The sequence below is a fragment of the Nilaparvata lugens genome, chromosome 7, assembly GCF_014356525.2.
Source record: "Nilaparvata lugens isolate BPH chromosome 7, ASM1435652v1, whole genome shotgun sequence".
Taxonomy (NCBI): Eukaryota; Metazoa; Arthropoda; class Insecta; order Hemiptera; family Delphacidae; genus Nilaparvata; species Nilaparvata lugens.
This window is the reverse complement of record NC_052510.1, coordinates 55,378,300-55,396,433: the sequence shown is the minus strand read 5'-3', so window position 1 is coordinate 55,396,433 and position 18,134 is coordinate 55,378,300. Positions and strand designations below refer to the sequence as shown.

The window sequence follows — 18,134 nt, the reverse complement described above, 5'->3', positions numbered from 1 at the left end:
CACACACACACACACACACACACACACACACACACACACACACACACACACACACACACACACACACACACACACACACACACACACACACACACACACACACACACACACACACACACACACACACACACACACACACACACACACACACACACACATATACAGACCAATACCCAAAAACCAGTTTTTTGGACTCAGGGGACCTTCAAACGTATAGAAATTGGGGTACCTTAATTTTTTTCGGAAAGCAATACTTTCCTTACCTATGGTAATAGGGCAAGGGAAGTAAAAATCAGACTATAGAATTATTCATCATAAATCAGCTGACAAGTGATTACACAGATGTGTGGAGAAGCCAGTCCATTGCTGTATTTCCAAAAGGTCTATAGTTTCAATCAGGTACTTGTGGATGAGAATACTGCGTGAGGTCTACTGTTCACAGAACTACTAGTCATAATAATTATTATAAAATTTGTTACATGCGCAGAAGTGACAAATTGGATCTTATATTTAAATTATGTGAGGTTAGAAATGGAGTAGCATGGAACTGAAGTAGTGACAATGAATAAGAAAGTCGTAAGGTCGTTAGACTGCAGTATCCTCGACTGGAGTCGTACGATTTGAGTCGAGGTAGTGTGAGTTGAGCCTTACATGTATATAGTTTTCACTAACGGTTGAACGAGCATGCACACACACAGTCGACTTACATTGTTTTGTCATTACAGCTGTGTTCACAGCGAAACGCGTCGATCAAAATTTTTTGAGGTTAGGGTTTTGTATTTCCAATCTATGTTTTTTATTCGCTGCTCTTTTTGAGGTTGAACTATTTTTCTATCATTACTAATTGTAATTTTCCCGTGGTTTATTTATTGTTATTGGTTGTTTATTTCATGTTAGATAGAAGCCTCTCGCTGATTTAGTGTATGTGCATACAAGTCAACCGTTAGTGGCCAGCCTAAGGTATGAGTGAAAAGTAAGCTGTTCACTCTCTCTGATTCGCTTCTCACTTATTTTTATTTCACTCTTTTCATCATATAGGTTTTTTGGTTGATTTCTAACCTTACAACAATTCTTCAATGTGATACTTTGCTTGAGTGATCGTAGATAAAATAATAGTGTATGCAACAGCTTTATATGGTGGTATTTGAAACATTCGTGAGATGTTTTATATACTTGTTTGCTTCGTGTCTCAACTTACATCTAACTCTGTAATTGTACAGCTTTTCATGCAATAAAAATATTTATTTATTTAACGTTTTTCTCCTATCCTTCTCTAATGCCATTATAACGTGGACCTCACTATACACAACCAATCATACAGAAAAGACATTTGCCTGTTGAATTGTAGACTGAGTTTGCGGTAGACTGAAGCTGGTTGGTTGGTTGGTTTCAGGCAGGAGTTGGCGTCCTATCAGCGTGGACCAGCTGTGTCTTCGCGATGAAGAGGAGAAGCAGCAGCCAGTGCTGCCAACTGCGAAGACGGTGACGATCAAGCCGCGGCGTGCACTCGACCTGGACACCAACAACTATCCGTGGGGAACCGAGCAGGAGCCCATCGACATAGAGCGCGCCATCGACCAAGTCAAACTGGTCGACATCGTCTTCTACGACGACTTTGTCTCCAAACCGATCGTCAAACAAAAGATCCAGTCGCTAGCTCAGGATCGCCAACAGCTCGAGGTTTGTCGAAACTTTATCAAACGAGGTTTTTTTTCATATTCAAATTTGAATTTTAATCAATCCAATTCACAATTTATATACAAATTGTAAGAAAAAAATGTATCATACAGCTCAACCTTCCGGTAGTCGTGCCCCAAAGTTAGTAGACAGAAGGTTGGTCACTCATCACACATGAAATGCAATTGGAGTGGGGGAACTGCAGCCGTGACGTAAGCTGTAGTACACAGTAGGCAGAATATCGCATTCTTGAAAATCATACGGTGACGTATAGTCAAATTATATAACACAAACATTTTCTGACATGCAAGCTTTCTGTTTCTGCTTTACAACAATTATCAAAACATTCAAATAATACAACCATTTTGACATATAAAATCAAAAACCCCCACCTCCTAACCTTCCCTTTAAAACCTTAAGGTTTCTTTATCTTCTAGGTCGTATTTATATTTTACAGATGGAAATAAATAATAGAGAATGCATTTATTCAAATGCTAATTAATACATAATTATTATTTAACGAAAATCCTAAATAAATGCTGTATATAAATAAATAAATAAATTATGTATTAGCATCAGAATAAATGCATTCTCTATTCATTTCCATCTGTAAACTGGTTGGCCGCTATGGCTTCGTATAAAATGAGCGCTGCTATCCAGAGATTGTCAGTTTGGTGTAAGGGTAAGCATTCCTGACTGGCAATTCGGAGGTACCGGGTTCGATTCCCAGGCTGGCAACTAGTTTTTGGATAGTAGTTCTCATCGAATTTCCATCTAGCTGTTAACCCTGTTGTCAATGTCTGCAGTAGCAGGAGTCTTCGTGGTGATTTACAGCATTTATTTAGGATTTTCGTTAAATAATTATTATGTATTTATATTTTGTAGTTTGGCTATACATCAGCTTGTGAATTTCGGGTATGAGATATTTTGATTCTCGTAGAACATGTGCTCGATACCAGCATGTATTCAGTGCATTTATATGAATGGAATTCATTGGATTTATCGGGATCGGTTTATTGCAATGCATTGGTTTATCAAGATTTTGTATGGGTTAATCTGAAATTATAATAGTATAACGTTGTCTACCAACGCTTTTCCAGCTTATTAACTTTTTCGTGTTGAGTTTTTAGATTGTTGAAAAACTTTCAACTTCACTTTATTCATAAAAGTTGAATGAACTTGAAATATTTAACATCATTAGAATCGGTGATTCATTCGCTATAAGTATGGAGAATTTTCAAGTTCTAGGTCAATCTTGAGGGGATTAAACGACGATGTATTTGAAGATACTGTGAATAAACTGTATGCTCAGTGTGGTTACTCTATCACTTTTTTACTACACGTGACGTCACACTGGCGTTCCTCCCACCACTTCGAATCTTGCATCTGTGAGTGATCAACCTTCTGTCTACTAACGTTGGTCGTGCCCTACTCAATCACATGAGCAGTCGCGTGTTGTAATTTTTACAACATCCAATTTTCGAAGTGTTATGTACTCTGTTTACTGTCAAAACATACTAATTAATTGTATAATTTTTTGTATAATTTATTTTACGCCTAAACATTTGGATGATTTCCATTTCGTAGCCCAATAAGGTACACCAAGCAAAGCCATAAATTCTGTGTTATTGGTTCGTTTACAGTCTCCGTATATAGTCTTTCCCTACCATACTCATGCACTGTCGCGACTAAATGGCATCTAAAGACTGAACCATTGCTTGGTTGATACTGCAACTCAGTGGAGTGATGGGGAGAAAGTTTTGGAATGCATAGGTGACTCATTCATTGACACCACCCCATTCAATAGTTTTGTGCAGCAAAAAAACTGACTCTGTTGTACTTTTGACAACAGCGCGACTGCCGGAAGGTTAACAAGATTAGAGAAATTAGCTAACATTATAAAGTACTTAGTCGAATTATTAAACAATAACTTGAGACAAGGATTCGAACATGCTAAACCAGGACTAATTTGTGAATTTGGATGGAAAAATACTGCTTGCTGAGAGTACAATACTCTACGTCTTGCGAGCAGGAATGAATATCTGATAATTTATAAATTCATAGAGAAGTAGAAAAATAGAAAAAGAAGAAAGAAAGAAAAATTAGCAACCACTCAGCAAAGTGTTTATTAGCAAATCACTCACACATTTTATTCAATCCCATTCACAATATATACAAATTATACGAAGAAAAATATCATACAGCTTAACAAGATTAGATAAGTAAGCTAATAATTATAAAGTACTTAGTCTAATTATTAAACAATAACTTCAGACAAGGATTCAAACATGCTAAACCATGACTAATTTGTGAATTTAGGATGGAAAACACTGCTTGCTGAGAGTATAATATTCTACGTCTGCGAGCAGGAATGAATATCTGATAATTAATGAATTTATAGAGAAAAGTAGAAAAATAGAAAAAGAAAAAAGAAAGAAAAATTAGCAACCAATCACTCACACATTCACACTCACCATGCTCACTTTCCAATTTCAGCTCATTTTCGAAATGCATAACCACCATTGTCAGAGTATTTTAAGGCTGTGCAAAGGCTAAAAATGAACTTTCTACTGGTGATATTTTTCATAGTTTTTCGATTTGTATACCATCAAGCTATCAAAATGAAAAAGTTTTCTCAGGAAAACATTCTTTTTCCGATCATTACTTTTTGAGATATGAGCGCCTAAAAGTTCAAATTTTTGGGACAGAACAATTCAAATTCGGTAAAAGATAATTCCATGAGTTTCAGCGGATAAATTCTTCATGATATTGTTGATTTAATAAAACAAAAATGTTTTGAAAATATCAATTTTTGAAAAATGTATTCAATTTACTAAAACTGACTAAAAATAACCCAAAACAAATTATTTTTGGTAAATTGAATAACTTTACCAAAAATTGATATTTTCAAATAATTTTTGTTTTATTCAATCATTAATACCATGCAGAATTTATCCACTAAATCTCATGGATTTATCTCTTGATAATAATAATAATAATAGATTTATTGGCATTCATGGACTGAACAAAATCCTCTCAATTCCTAAGAAAAGTTTTTCATTTTGATAGCTTGATGATATACAAATCGAAAAACTATGAAAAATATCACCAGTAGAAAGTTTATTTTTAGCCTTTGCACAGCCTTGACTATGAAATCACATTGAATAAGGTCTCTAGATAGTCAGGCTTAAGACCTCTAAGCCATCTAAGAACTTTTGTTTTAAAAACTAGTCGATTTTGTGTTCTCTTTTTTTCAAGAGGAATATTGTTGAAAAACTTAGGGCCAAGAAATACAAACAATTTCCGGAAACAAGTGGTTTATACGATTTAGGAAGTCTTAGTTTTATCAGTATTATTTAATATTTTTAATTATATTTTATAAACCTCGCCAAACATCGTTACCAACAAAAAGTCGGTGAGGAATCGAAGATAAGTTTTTTCTATCTATATGGCTTATTATAGTGAACTACGTGTTATTAAGTCAGTGCAATTTATAGGACTTCAGTGTTGCCGATTGTCTGCGTTACCACCGCCTTTCATAGTAGATTTAGTGAGGTCCACGTTGTAATGGCAGTGGAAAAAGATAGTGTTGCAGATTCTCTGCGTTACCACTGCCTTTCATAGTAGATATGGTGAGGTCCACGTTTAAATGGCAGTGGAAAAAGATAGAACAGCCTTACTGATTCCCTACCTTCTATAGAAGATAGAAGATACTGGATAGAAGATAGAAGATAGTGCTGATACTGGCACATTTATTTGATGTAATATCAACTGTTCATTCTTGTTAAAAATAATCAATTATATTCTTTTCACCAAGAACATATTTTGTTCAGTGATTCAAAAATAAATTTTCATAATTGAGATGGTCCCCGTTGAATTAAAGTATGCAGTATTACAGACGTGTAAGGCCTATTGACGGCTTGAATGATATATTCAGGCAAGGTGGGGCCTTCCCACCAACAAAAGTCTTAAGAATTTAATTTATATTGTATTAATTTAATATGTACTACATGCCATAGCTACAGTTGATAATATAATTATTATGTTAAGAATGAATTTGCCTTAATAACGATTAATCTTATTAATACGATTATTCATAGTTCTATAATTCATAGAATGATACTGTATCTATCAATGTATAAAAAAATATAGCTTGCTGAATCATTTTTCAGATCAAAGCATTGGAATACGCTTCCAAAACAGTCACTCCTCACCTCTCGATTTTCAATTCCAAACACGAAGCTCCGGGTGTAGAACTGGCAGATTTTCTTCAGGTAACTCGTTTTAATTAATTTCAAAAATATAATCAAGGTTATATTTGAATTTGTTTTTTTTGTAGGATTACAAATCTATATAATAAGAGAGAGTAGGGTTGTGTTTGTTCGTTTGTTTGTGTGTTCGTTTGTTCGCATCAAAACATGTCAACTTGTGGATTGCATACCGGAAAAACGGGAATTATTTAAATCTCCAAATTTTGTACATAGATTCTAAAAATATCAATCTCGTGCACCTGGAAGCCCAAATTTCGATTTTCCTTCTAGATTTTTCAGAATTAATGTTCAAATTTCATAAACGGTACATACCATTTCATAACAAAATAAAAAATCACCTAATCATATGGTCGAAAATGAGTTTTGTGGGTTGTCAAAACTCCCTCTGAAAGGGAAACTACTCAACTTATCCTATCTTTTAGTAAAATAACAATGATCATCAATCCATCTATCATCTTCTATACAATAATAAAGGAAAGAACTGGCTTAAACACGTATACACGTGTGAAGGATAGAAAAATTATGTTTGACGCATCATCACGTCTGAACTACTGGACTGATTTACTTGAAATGCTACATATAAATTCTTAATTAACCGAGAATTCTTATAAGCCTTTTTTCAAATCGTCTAGATTTCATTACGTCAAGTTTTTAGTTTGTCAAGTTTTTAAATAGACCCTTGCGAAGCACGGGTTACCTGCTAGTAAATGAATAAATGAAATTACTTGACGTCACAGATTCTAGGAACATTTACATGAAATTTCATATCGAATTATGATTATTTGATAATCATAATTATGTTGAACTAAAACTATAAATGCTATCAATATGATTTTTGATTTGCAGGATGTTTCTGCTGAATGAATAATGACGATACGTTAATAATAAAGTATCAAGTGAGATTTACATCAAACTGATAGTATTGTTTTATCAGAAAGTATTGGTGTTATTCATAAGGAAAGCTGGCGGCTTGAAGTGCTCTTTGGGAGAAAATGTTTTCATATTTTCAAATTAATACAACAAAACTTAGCCAGAGACTGATACAAAGATTTTACACGATGAAAATTTTAATCGAGTAAGAAAATTTTTTCCTGAAAACCAGCAGAACAAATTAAACTAGCTGTTCCAATAATTTCGTTTTCTATGATACAGGGTGATTATAAAAGGACTTTACAATTTTGAAAGCACATAAATATTTATTGAAATTACTTACAGAATTGAGAAAGATGCCATTTTGTTAGAATACACTTCAAGTTTAAAGTGTGGATGTTATGCTGGTTTGATGTGACAGCCGTTGTTAATGTGACATACATCCCACCGGTAATCGATTTCTTGCCACACGTACCAGTATATCAGTCGTAACTTGTGCAACTGCAGCGATCCGAATGTGATCCGATTTCGGAGGTCATTTAGATTGTCTGGTAGAGGCGGAACATAAACCTTATCCTTGATGAAACCCCCAGGAAGAAATGCATCGTTGTTAAATCCGGTGAGCGAGGTGGCCATGCAATCGGCCCTGCATGGCCAATCCAGCGAAGTTGAAAGCGAATGTCTAGAAAATCTCTAAATTCTCCGTGGAAATAAGGTTGTGCACCGCCATGCTGAACAAGATGAACAAGTTCCCTTCTACTTTCAGCATGACGGTGCTTACGCTCATTTCCACGGAGAAGTGCGAGATTTTTAGACTTCGCTGGATTGGCCGTGCAGGGCCGATTGCATGGCCACCTCGCTCATCGGATTTAACACCGATGCTTTTCTTCATGTGGGGTTTCATCAAGGATAAGGTTTATGTTCCGCGTCTACCAGACAATCTAAATTACCTCCGAAATCGGATCACATTCGGATCGCTGTGGTCGCACAAGTTACGCCTGATATGCTGATACGAGTGTGACAAGAAATCGATTATCAGTGGGATGTATGTCGCATAACCAACGGCTGTCACATCGAACCAAAATGACACTCACACCTTAAACTTGAAGTGTTTTGTTATAAAATGACACTTTTCTCAATCCTGTTAGTAATTTCAATAAATATTTATGTGCTTTCAAAGTTTTAACGTCCTTTTATAATCACTCTATATCAGTGGTCGCCAAACAGTCGATCGCGAGCTACCAGTAGCTCGTGGGGTAGTTTTTGGTAGCTCACATAAAATGTTCGTGCAAAAGAATTTCGAGAAAATCAATGACGAGAAAAATCCTCCACAGCACCGCAGCAATAATCAAGAATACGTTACAATTCTTTCAGACTTGAGACAACAGTTTGATCAACGATTTCAAGATTTTTAAAGCATATCAAATATGGTACAATTCATCAACTTTATTTTGTAGATATCTATGCAGAAGATTTTTCAGTTTGTGTAGTAAAACATTTTGGTGGAGATCAGGCTTCAGGTGAAATGGAATTTGTGGATTTTCAAAATTATCTGTCTCCTAGATCACTTTCTACAACTGGAAATATTTGGCCTCAAGTCCCCAAAGAGATATCCAAATATTATTCAAGTTCCATTGAGGTTGAAAGCTATGTTCAGCTCCACTTACTTGTGAGAAACATCTTTTCAAGTATGAAATTCATAAAAAATCGATATAGGAACAGACTGACTAATGAACATTTGGACAACTGCATCAGAATGGCAGCTACAACGTAAACTCCAAACATCAAGAACATACTTGATGACCAAAAAGAGTTCCACTGCTCTCATTGAAATGTACATTTTAACTTCTTTTATACTTTTTGCTATGAGACAAGTAGATTTTAACACTAGGAATGTATCTTTATAGGCAATAAAAGTGTGAAAAATTTCATTTTGCGTACCGGTATCGTACTCTCTTCAGTCTAATATTTATTGGTAGCTCACTAGAAGATTTATAAATGCTATTTTAGCTCACAGGCTCATCAGTTTGGCGACCATTGCTCTATATAAAGGTGCGTACAGATATACGCGCCTCCAACACGCTCCGTACTCGTTCCGCAATAGATCCGATCATGAACGTTACGGGAGATGTTAGCTCTTCTCACGTTTAACTCTTGTTCCCCGGTCGATCATCAATCGAACTGCTCGAGTGACGTTCGATTGTGAAGCAGATCGAAAGTCTGTACGCACCTTAATATAGGAAAAAATTGGCTTACACAAGTACGGGATAGGGAATTCACTTATGATCCATCATCTACTGGACTGATTAACTTGAAATTTTGCAAATAGATTAGTAACTTACCGAAGATGGTTATAGGCCTATTTAAAATTCTTCAAGATTTTAGTACGTCAAGTTTTCAGTTTGTCAAGTTTTTAATTAGACCCTTACGGAACACTGTTTACCTGCTAGTTATAAATAAAATTGTCAATTTCAGGTTCTGACTGCTGCTTCAGCACACGACATTTTCAATCTGGAGCGATTGGAAACTCTGGGCGATTCTTTTCTCAAAAGGGATAGCAACTAGTAGATCAACGCCTTACAATCCGAGAGGGAATGGTCAAGTAGAGTGATATAATGGAATTGTTGCCTGATGCACTTCACTCTATTCGATCTCTTTTGTGTACTACAACAAATTGCACCCCTCATGAACGAATGTTCCTACACATGAGATCCTCAACAAATGGACAGTCACTACCATCTTGGCTAATGAGCCCAGGACCAGTTTGGCTGAAGAAAATGAACCGAAATTCAAAGCAAGATTCATCAGTAGAAGAAGTTGAATTGATTGAGGCAAACCCAGAGTATGCTCACATTCGTCGCCCTGATGGACAAGAGTCCACTGTGTCGCTCCGTCATCTTGCCCCTAAGATAACACGAAAATCTAGCCGGGTAGAATGATATGATAAACCATATGTTTTCGTTGTCATTGATTCATTCATGAATATCAAATGTTGTTGATCCGTTACTAGTAGAAAGTCATGTTCAATTTTATTTGATTAAAGCTCTACAAATGAAGAGTAGCCACATACATCCCACCGATGATCGATTTCTTGCCACACTCGTACCAGCATATCATGCGTAACTTGTGCAACTGCAACGATCCGAATGTGATCCGATTTCGGAGGTCATTTAGATTGTCTGGTAGAGGCGGAACATAAACCTTACATGAAACTCCACAGGGAGAAATGCATCGGTGTTAAATCCGGTGAGCGAGGTGGCCATGCAATTGGCCCTGCACGGCCAATCCAGCGAAGTTGAAAGCGAATGTCTAGAAAATCCCAAACTTCCCGTGGAAATGAGGTGGCGCACCGTCATGCTGAACAAGATGAACAAGTTCCCTTCTACTTTCAGCATGACGGTGCATACGCTCATTTCCACCGGGAAGTGCAGGAATTTGTAGACTTCACTGGATTGGCCGTGCAGGGACAATTGCATGGCCACCTCGCTCATTGGATTTAACACCGATGCATTTCTTCATGTGGGGTTTCATTAAGGATAAGGTTTATGTTCCGCCTCTACCAGACAATCTAAATGACCTCCGAAATCGGATCACATTCAGATCGCTGCGGTTGCACAAGGTATGCCTGATATACTGGTACGAGTGTGGCAAGAAATCGATTATCGGTGGGATGTATGTCGCATCACCAATTGCTGGCTGTCACATCGAACCAAAATAACACCCACACCTTGAACTTCAAGTGTTTTGTAACAAAATGACACCTTTCTCAATTCTGTAAGTAATTCCAATTAATGTTTTTGTGCTTTCAAAGTTGTAAAGCCCTTTTATAATCACTCTGCATAATATAGGAAAAAATTGGCTTACACACGTACGGGATAGGGAATTCACGAATGATCCATCATCTACTGGACTGATTAACTTGACATTTTGCAAATAGATTCTCAACTTAACAAGGATGGTCATAGGCCCATTTAAAATTCTTCAAGATTTCAGTACGTCACGTTTCCAGTTTGTCAAGTTTTTCATTAGACCCTTGCGGAGCACGGGTTACCAGTTAGTTTTAAATAAAATTGTCAATTTCAGGTTCTGACTACTGCTTCAGCACACGATATTTTCAATCTGGAGCGATTGGAAACTCTGGGCGATTCTTTTCTTAAGTATGCCGTGTCTCTCTTACTATTCATCCGCTTTCCCGAACTGTCTGAAGGCCAGCTGACAATGATCAAGGGCAAAGTCATCGGAAACCGAAACCTGTACTATTGTGGTGAACAGAAGGGCTTGGGCTCCATTATCAAGGTAAATTACATTCGATTTTATTTTTCAGTTTTATCTAATTTCCAAATAGAATGCACTCTGAATAATAATTTCATGGCGTTAAGATATTGTCATGTTCTGACTTTATTTATTTGGTATGAGACCCTCGGCATCAAACACATAATAATAATAATAATAATAAGAATTATAGACATCATATTAATAGATAAACTGAATCGAATCACATATTTAATAGACATAGGCATACCAAACACGCACAATTCAAAGCAATACAGTAATGAGAAACTGCTTAAATATTTGCCTGTGGCAGAGGAGATAGAGGATATGTGGAAGCAAGAGAGAGTGATGATAGTACCTTTGATAGTGTCAGCTACAGGTGATAACCAAGGGAACTGCCGGAAAGGTTGCACAGTTTGAGACTACCTGCATGGGTACAAAATTTAATGCGGAAAGCAGTAATACTTTGCACAACATCGCTATTAAGACGTTTTCTCAATATACCAAGATAGAAAAGGTGTCATTTAGCTAAATAAGCCAATGACACCTTATTATGACCCATGAAAATGGAGATAAAAGAGATAATAATAATAACAATACTGAGGGTGATGCCCACATAGGCTTGTGCGTGTGTAATGAGTGACTAATTTTAGGTAGTCGGGACCGACGACTTATCGTGTCCTTATTAGACCGGCGCGTTATCACTTACTCCAACGAGCCACCCTACATGTCCTTGATCTTGCTGTGATTTGTTTTCACAGCGATGCTATCTTACTTCTATATTTACTCTTATGTTATTCACACGTTATTCTGGGATGTATCTCGTCGCGATGTTTTACGTGATTAACCTTGGACTCAAGCACAAGAATGATTTGTGACTTATTAGCTAGTATAGAGCAACTTCTATTCACATAAAATTGGAAATCAAATATCAAAGTAACCCTTTTAACATTTACTCTTTACTTTTCCCAGAATGTTCCAACTTTAAAGTCATTTTTTACATTGAACGTTTTATACATGCTGTGAAAAAATGTTTAAAAGGCTACTTGATTTTCCATTTCTATGTAGCTAAGTAAAGATATGAATTTAAAAAATACAGGCCATCATTCAACAGATAGCTAAGGGTAAGCAATGGGTTCTTATTTGAACAGGTGCTAATTGAATAATCTAGTAGGCCTACTTGTATATTTCCGATTCAGAACGTTGTAATTAAAGAACTAGAGCTAATTCTCTCTAAATTTAATTTTGCGTTGAAATAAATAATTTTCATTTATATTAACGATACATATGACATTGATGTAATAACATTGGTTGATAAAATAATGAGGTCGTCCTTGTGCTATTTTTCTTCCAAATTTTTAGGTTATGACACAGAATAATCAACTTACTGAGCTACTTGTTTTAAATTTTGTAAAATTGTTTTTGACACGCTATTCTTTGAGTGAGCAATTAGAAATTAAATAATAGTAAAACATAACTATTGTATCATTATTTTGTATAATATTATTATTATTTCAGTAGATATTGTATTAATGTATCAATTTTGATTATGTTTGTGACCTTATGACGAAGTCTCTTGCAATTTGTTTGTTTAATGGCAAATAGAGTATTAAACATTCTGGAAAGCATAAACAGAACCAAACATAACCTTGATGAGTGAAGAACGTTAATTTTAGAATTTATATTAATATAATTTAAATGCAAAGAAAAAATTGTTGTTTCAAGTTGAACAAAATATCACATAATCAAATCCATAAGTTTTATAAGGAACTAGCCGTCAGGCTCGCTTCGCTCGCCATATCCGTCTAGCCAGGGGGCTCCGCCCCCTGGACCCCGACTGGATCGTCAAAGAATGAGATCAGCAGGCTCGCTTCGCTCGCCTGCATTTTTCATTTGAGCATTTTTATCATATGTTAGGACGATCCAGTCAGGGATCCAGACTAAACGTCTGGCTAAACGGATATGGCGAGCGAAGCGAGCCTGACTGCTAGTAAAATAATATTCCCAGGATTGAAGTAGCAGTGCCCAATCAATTTTTCCGCGATAAATGCATTTAAATCTTCAACTTGGTGCCAACCTAACAAAGTCAACTCAACTTAATGCCAACCTGACAAAATTATTAATTTAGTTGCCAGTTAACAACTGTTTCGAAGAGGTACTCTATCTAGATTATAGTTCTATAGTAACATATGATATGGAAATTTCAATTATAATTAAGAGATTGGGAGAAGAAGAATATACATGCTAAAAGACGAACTTTAACCCCTTAAAAACAACCCTTAGAGTTAAAATATTGCCAAAAGATTTCTTAGTGCGCCTCTAAAGGGCCAACTGAACATACCTACCAAATTTGAACGTTTTTGGTTCGGTAGATTTTTAGTTATGCGAGTGAGTGAGTGAGTGAGTGAGTCAGTCAGTCAGTCAGTCAGTGAGTGAGTGCCATTTCACTTTTATATATATAGATGGAGTAAGTACAACTTTTTATATACCTGATGTGTCCGTTGTAAACTGGTACCTCTTATTCTTATTCTAATTTCACGTGTACAATTTCTATCGAATTTCAGTCCAAAATAAACATGAAATTAGATTGCTTGAATAAACGAATTAATTAGAAATATTCCACTCAATTACCACTTTTGTAAGTAACGATATAATATTGAGTTATTTGAGAAGATTTGTAACCATGGAAGAAACACAAACTTCCAAACACTAAAATTTTATTGGAATATTGTAAAAATCCACTTGACATTCTAATATTTTGCAGGCTGATGAATTCAACACAGAGTCCGATTGGATTGCGCCCGGATTTTGTGTGGATCGTACAGTGCAGAATTTGTTTCGAGAGTTGAACATAAATCCACGCTACTTGTACGAAATTCCGCTGTCAAGAGACGAGATAGAATGTGGCAAACTGTCGCCGAGAACCAAAGACATAATTGAGGAGAAATTGGAGGAATGGGAAGAGGATTTGGATTATTGCAACTACAGCAATGCGCACTTCATTTCTCAGCAAGTCATATCTAATAAGACTGTGTCGGACAGTGTTGAAGCATTGCTCGGATTGTATATCCAGGTGAGAGTTTGTTCAATTCAATTAATCAATATCGGGGCACCGAGCTTCGCTTGTTATTTTTATTATTATTGATTAACAGAACCACAGCCTACTATAGGTAGAAGGCCGGAAAATGTTCAATATGGCAACGTGTGGTTCAGGCCGACTTTGCCTTATTTGATATGCATAGATTCATTACACCATTAGAAAAATTGTATTTTGTAGAATCATTTGTATTATTGTATATTGTGAAATCATTTGCATTTGTTAGTAGGGATAGTAAGTATTTGATTTATGTCAATAATGTGATTATAAACCCACAGAGATATGTAAAGATAGATTAAACTATTGCTATTGGATATCAATTCTTCTGTAATTTTTTGTATACTATTAAGCCTAGATATAATTTAGTTAATGGACAAAGTTGAATGAATTATCATTATTCATTCAATAACCTATTAATTCATTATTAATATGAATTATCACTTCTCTTTATAAGGCTACTTTGAAATTATTAAAACATGATATAAATCTTCAATACCGTACTCTTTGTATTTTTTTCATCCAAAACACGACTAGTTCCAACTCATCTGAAGCCATTTTCCCTAAATAAAAAAAGAGGAGTGGAAACAAGTCTTGTTTTAAAAGAAAAAAGAATAATAAAGGGTAGGGTAATTAATGATGTGTTTTAATATAAATTGATGGATATTATTACGAACAAAAACTAAATGGTAGTAGAATATATTCCCTTTGATAGATATTATTGAACTATCGACTATCATTACGGTTAGTTATAGATTCACAAAAAGCGAATGCATCAAATTCAGAAGTTTTTTAAAAGGAAGACAATATTCGACTTTCATATTTTTATTCTACATTTAGAAGTTACTATTCAATACTTTCATCTATTAATGAAATACATTTGATCGTTAAAATTGCTCGTAGGAAATACAGACACAGAAAGTAAGTACAGTGAAATATATTGCCAAGCTAGACATTATACTTGGAACTCCTAGAGCTAAAACTAAAATTAGTCTATCAGTTAATATTATATATTTTTTTACTATCATTGAATTGAATTTCTCAGTATTGGTATTTGATAAAGGGCGTAAAGCTGGTAGTTAAACGGGAGTCTACCCAAGTGAATTCACTTTTCTCGGCCTGAAGCTGAGCTTGACTGCGACGTTGCCAAGTTGTGCGCTCCAGCCTTTATCTAAAGTAAGCCATGACAGAACACAATAATTCTCTAAAATGATCGTGTTCATACATTTTACAGCTGGCTATACGTCAGCTTATGAATTTCGGGGATGCGATATTTTGATTTTCTGCAGACTCATTCGCTCACTAACTTTTTATTATCCACAGACGACGAAAGTCTCAGCTGTTTCAGCCAAGGATGAATTATCCTTTTAATGTCGTTCAGCGAGTTTTCTCAAGGATGAGACATAGTGCAATCGAATTTTTATATCATAAACCTACTATGTTCCAAATTTAGTGGAAATTGTTTGAGCCTTTTTCGAGATCCGTAAAACATAAATAACCATAAATAAATAAATATAAATAACCAAATATAAAACTACAGAAATTGCTCGCTCAATATAATAGGATTGCGGTTGAATTTCGATGTTGCTAATTGTAAACATGTTGTCGAATTTAAATATTTACTAATAGTTTTTAAATTTTGTTGTAAACCTTCTATTGTTTTTATGCTGTCTGACAATGGCCCACTTAATATTGTAATATTAATGACCAATAAACATATTTATTTATTTAAATGTTGAGTATTTATAATCGTTGCAATATATTGGGTGGCAGCCTTATTATGATAGTGTATGTGATACAAATCGATAAAATTATAGATAAACCGATGAATAACACATAATTAACATTTTATTCTAATTTTCAGGAGAAATCTTTTAATGTAAATGTAATTTTTGACTTGAAAACTTTTTAATCTTTTTAGACACAATTAAGATAATATGAACGATCTTTTTGGGAAATTTGCTGTTTCATCGTTTCTAAAAATTGTGTTCGATTTCATATTTCATTTATTTATTCAATGATAGAGAAACAAAAGCTAAAGTAGATATTCCATGGTATAGGACGTTTATGTCGCAACTTTTACTGTTATCTCAAGCCGGTAGTCCACGTAGTTCCTTCTGACGTGTGACGCTGGTAGTCTCTCATATTGTGCCGTTCATACACTCTCACCCCAACAACACAGTAAAAATCGACAGTTATCGGCTTGAGTTAACAGTAAAAGTTGCGACATAAACGTCCTATACCATGGGATATCTACTTACGCTATTGTTCTCTATGATGATACACATTTCATAAAAATGATTGCGATAGAAACAACAGGCAAAATAATGTTATGTGTATGTTTAATCTGATTGATAGATAACTAATTGATGTGTTTGAATATAATTTGTGATTGCTACGGTAAATGAAAATAAATCTATCAAGTATAGTAATTTTGCGGTAATATTCATTGTTATCAAGGTCTATAAAAACCAGGTCAAGACACCCGTGTTCCTTATGGAGCGGCCATTTTGTGCGTTTTTTATGGCGGTACATTTCAAAATCTAATCTAATTCAATTTTCTCGTAACAAAATAATGCATTATGCATTTTAAAAACAATATTCTGTGTCAGATAATATGTAAATTCAGGTTTTAGATTTTTTTAATAATGAAATTTCAATAATAAATTGATGAATAATTTATTTATTTATTATTAAAAATTTCTCCTATTCTTTGTAACATGTTATGATTCATAAGGTATCGGGACAAGAGGCTAACTTCAAAACCAGTTGAAAGCTCCCAATCAATTAAATCTAAAAATCAACTCAACAATTCAGTTTCTAGTTGTAATCTAAATACTATTAATCTGTCGGAAGAATTTATTTTACTATTCAAAGCAGTGTCACTTGGAAAATATTACACCTAAAGGTAGGCGCTCACAGATCGTCATCGGACGGACGGCACGCATCGGACGGATCGGACGATTATTATATTTATATATTATTATATTTATTTATATTTTTCACAAAGAAGCACTGATTGGGAGAGAAAACTAAGGATACTCCTTGTACTATTTCTCTCCCAAATTTAGATAACATTTAAAAGTCCGAAATAGGGTTATGATTTCACTTCACTAAAATTTAGTCCATTTTCACTCAAAAACAACAATAACTAAGATTTTTGAATTTTGACGGTTGAAAACAGAATAAAAAACAAAAATATCACACACAAATCACCATTAATTGGAAATGGTTAGATCTGATTCATTGTTTTCAATTGGAGTGCGCATACCTATACGATGCGGATAGATATGCGCACTCCAATTGAAAACATGCATCAGATCTAACCATTTTCCAATTAATGGTGATTTGTGTGTGATATTTTTGTTTTTTATTCTGTTTTCAACCGTCAAAATTCAAAAATCTTAGTTTTTGTTGTTTTTGAGTGGAAATGGACTAAATTTTAGTGAAGTGAAATCATAACCCTATTTCGGACTTACCTATACGATGCGGATAGATATGCGCACTCCAATTGAAAACAATGCATCAAATCTAATCGTCCGATGACGATCTGTGTGCGCCTACCTTAACACATCATGTTGTTTACTCTATAATGATAACAGCTGATAAATTTGAAAATTGGTGAACTAGAACCCCACAAAATGACGATTTTGCAATGCATCACGGGATCGTGTCCCGTATAGACCTTGATTGTTATTTAGAGAGTATTACAAATTGTTGTTAATTTTGACAGAGCTATGGACTGGAGAAAGGGTTTGATATGCTACGCTGGCTGAAGGTAATCGACCCGAAGCTGATCACACCTGACGTGTACACTAAGAAGAAGGTTGAGCCGACCATTCTGTCCAAGGGCGGGCAAATCGATTTCCACATCCATCATCCCGACTATCTCGAGAAACTTATCAACTACAAGTTTAAAGATCGCGCCTTCCTACTGCAGGCTCTCGCAT

General features: G+C 35.1%; 1 protein-coding gene across 1 annotated transcript in view; it reads left to right on the top strand.

The window, feature by feature from the left end:
* Positions 1-18,134, top strand: part of LOC111059032 (endoribonuclease Dicer) — a gene marked incomplete in the record, with an annotated part of 135,688 nt that overhangs the window by 51,208 nt on the left and 66,346 nt on the right. Inside the window, 1 exon segment of the mRNA XM_039433199.1 lies at positions 1,394-1,680. Coding sequence (XP_039289133.1) covers positions 1,394-1,680 — 287 coding nt within the window.